Source organism: Phytophthora infestans, genomic scaffold (genome assembly GCF_000142945.1).
Source record: "Phytophthora infestans T30-4 supercont1.275 genomic scaffold, whole genome shotgun sequence".
Classification (NCBI taxonomy): Eukaryota; Oomycota; class Peronosporomycetes; order Peronosporales; family Peronosporaceae; genus Phytophthora; species Phytophthora infestans.
The window spans coordinates 6,892-8,861 of record NW_003303484.1 but is presented as its reverse complement, the minus strand read 5'-3'; the positions used below and the strand labels follow the sequence as shown (position 1 = coordinate 8,861).

Genomic DNA, 1,970 nt, shown 5'->3' with positions numbered 1-1,970 from the left:
CAGGAAATCCTCGTCAGGTTTGAAGCGACCCGACTTTTTGTTTGCTTTGGATCATATCTGTGTTTTTCGTGGTGAGGAGAAAGAACCTCGTACTTCTATCACTGTGCCTCGTGAGGAGCTCTCTAAAACGCTGGTGTGGTCAGCGTCAGTCTGTACAGGAAGAAGTGTAGTAGGAATGTCGAAAGGATTAAATAAGTCGTTTCAACCCACGATTTAAGTGACAAGCTCACTAAGTACGATGCGTTTATTCATATCTAATACATGTATTTTTTTATAATAAATCACAGGCCGACGTCACAACGCCAGTGTGCTCGCGTCGAGATGCTGGAGCTAGTCATCGCCCCAATGAACAACGAGAACGACTTCGTCGGTGCCTCGCCGGACGGTACCGTCTTCTCGACTCGCTCGCTGTGTTGGTCGACCACGTGAGTACTCATACAGAGCCACCCAGCCAACCTGGTGCTAAGGTCATCTCGGTCTCTGTCCCGAGAACAACAGCATCAAGATCATCGAAGTCGAGCGTCGGACGAGCGTTTTGGGCACCAAGATTGAGGCTGGGCAGCCGGCTATCTCGCAGGGAGTGAATACTGAGGTCGTTGCCAGCAGCTTAAAGTACGGCATGGTTGATTCCATCATGAAAGTCTCTAGTCTCGGAAGCACTGTTCCAGTTGCCTGTGCTTGTTGTGGTGTCCAACGCATCACCAGTAGTCGCTGCAGGCGTCTACGTCGAATCGATGGAGTTATCGGCTGCGTTGGTGTTCACCGCCTCGTTTGCGCGATCGAGCCTAATGTGGCGCTTGTCACTTGATCAACGCCAACCTTCGTAATGGTCGAGCTCAAAGCCCAATGCCGCACTTGCTAGCAGTTTGTTCCACCACAGTTTCTGTTGCTGAAGGTGTGTCTGTGCTCAAGCTACTCTTGTGACCGGGGGAACCGAACACGTTAGGGGTGTGACGGAGGGGGTGGAGGTAACGGAAGGAGCGGTTGTGTTAAGTGTCGGAGACGAAATAGAGCTGCCAAAACGTTAATTTAAGGTGGGCAGGTCGCGTACAGCTCGACACAGCATGCACCTTTGCTGTCCCCGGAAAAGCTCTGCTAATTAATGCGCCAATACAGAATGCTACCTTCCGTCTCACCAAAACCTATTCCATGTCCCGGGTGTGACCCGGTCTTATCGCAGTTCGCGCTGATAAGCCCGCCACCTGAGTAGTACTGGAAAGCAGTCGACCGCTAAACAGAAAGATCGAAACGGGTTGATTGCGCACTGCATCCTCAATCGTTCTCCACGAACGAATTCGTAACCGGTCACACTGCGCAGGAATTCGTTAAGCAGCTTGCCATACTGTCATTCTCTTAAGCAAACGGATACTGGTCGAGCGTGCACATTTTGCCATTGCGTTCGCTCGCGATCCAGCACGCAGCGTAGCCTCCTCTACAGCCACTATAGGAGCCCGGAGACGATGTTGTTGCACTGGATCATGTCGAACTGTCGTTGGACATCAGTGAGCCCGCGCTAACTTCAAAAGAAGAACTCGCACTTGTAGATCTTCTAATAATATTATCACTGTTATCACTATTATTATCGCTATGCTTGAGGTTGACATGAGAGGCAAGATTCTAGTGGAGAAAGCGTTGTACCTAAAGGTAAATGATTGGGTCATTACACCAGAGCCCCACGACACCACGCCGCCATCAAAACGACGAGCAAGGAGGTGAAGCTGCCCTATGGGAAAGTGTAGTCGGTGCTTGTGTGCTGCCATCGGGGCCTACTGCGCACGTGGACACGCTGGTTGGTACATTAGGACAGAATCAAGTCCAAGTGGAATTGGTGACGTCTCGACGTGCTGCGTCGACCGAATTACGCAGCGTGGACGCGAATTTTTGTCGCTCAAGCGCGGCACGTGCTGCTAGGAGACGACACCCGAGCGCATCTGTCACAGTGACATTCTTTGGCATCCTCCAAGCCTTAA

General features: G+C 51.3%; 1 protein-coding gene across 1 annotated transcript in view; it reads left to right on the top strand.

Annotated features, from left to right (window-relative positions):
- PITG_21416 (uncharacterized protein) overlaps positions 1-1,553 on the top strand; it is a gene marked incomplete at both ends in the record, with an annotated part of 4,115 nt that extends 2,562 nt beyond the window's left edge. Inside the window, 4 exons of the mRNA XM_002895049.1 lie at positions 288-385; positions 468-612; positions 947-968; positions 1,545-1,553. Coding sequence (XP_002895095.1) covers positions 288-385; positions 468-612; positions 947-968; positions 1,545-1,553 — 274 coding nt within the window. The remainder of the gene's footprint in view (positions 1-287; positions 386-467; positions 613-946; positions 969-1,544) is intronic.
- Between the last annotated feature and the right edge of the window lie 417 nt (positions 1,554-1,970).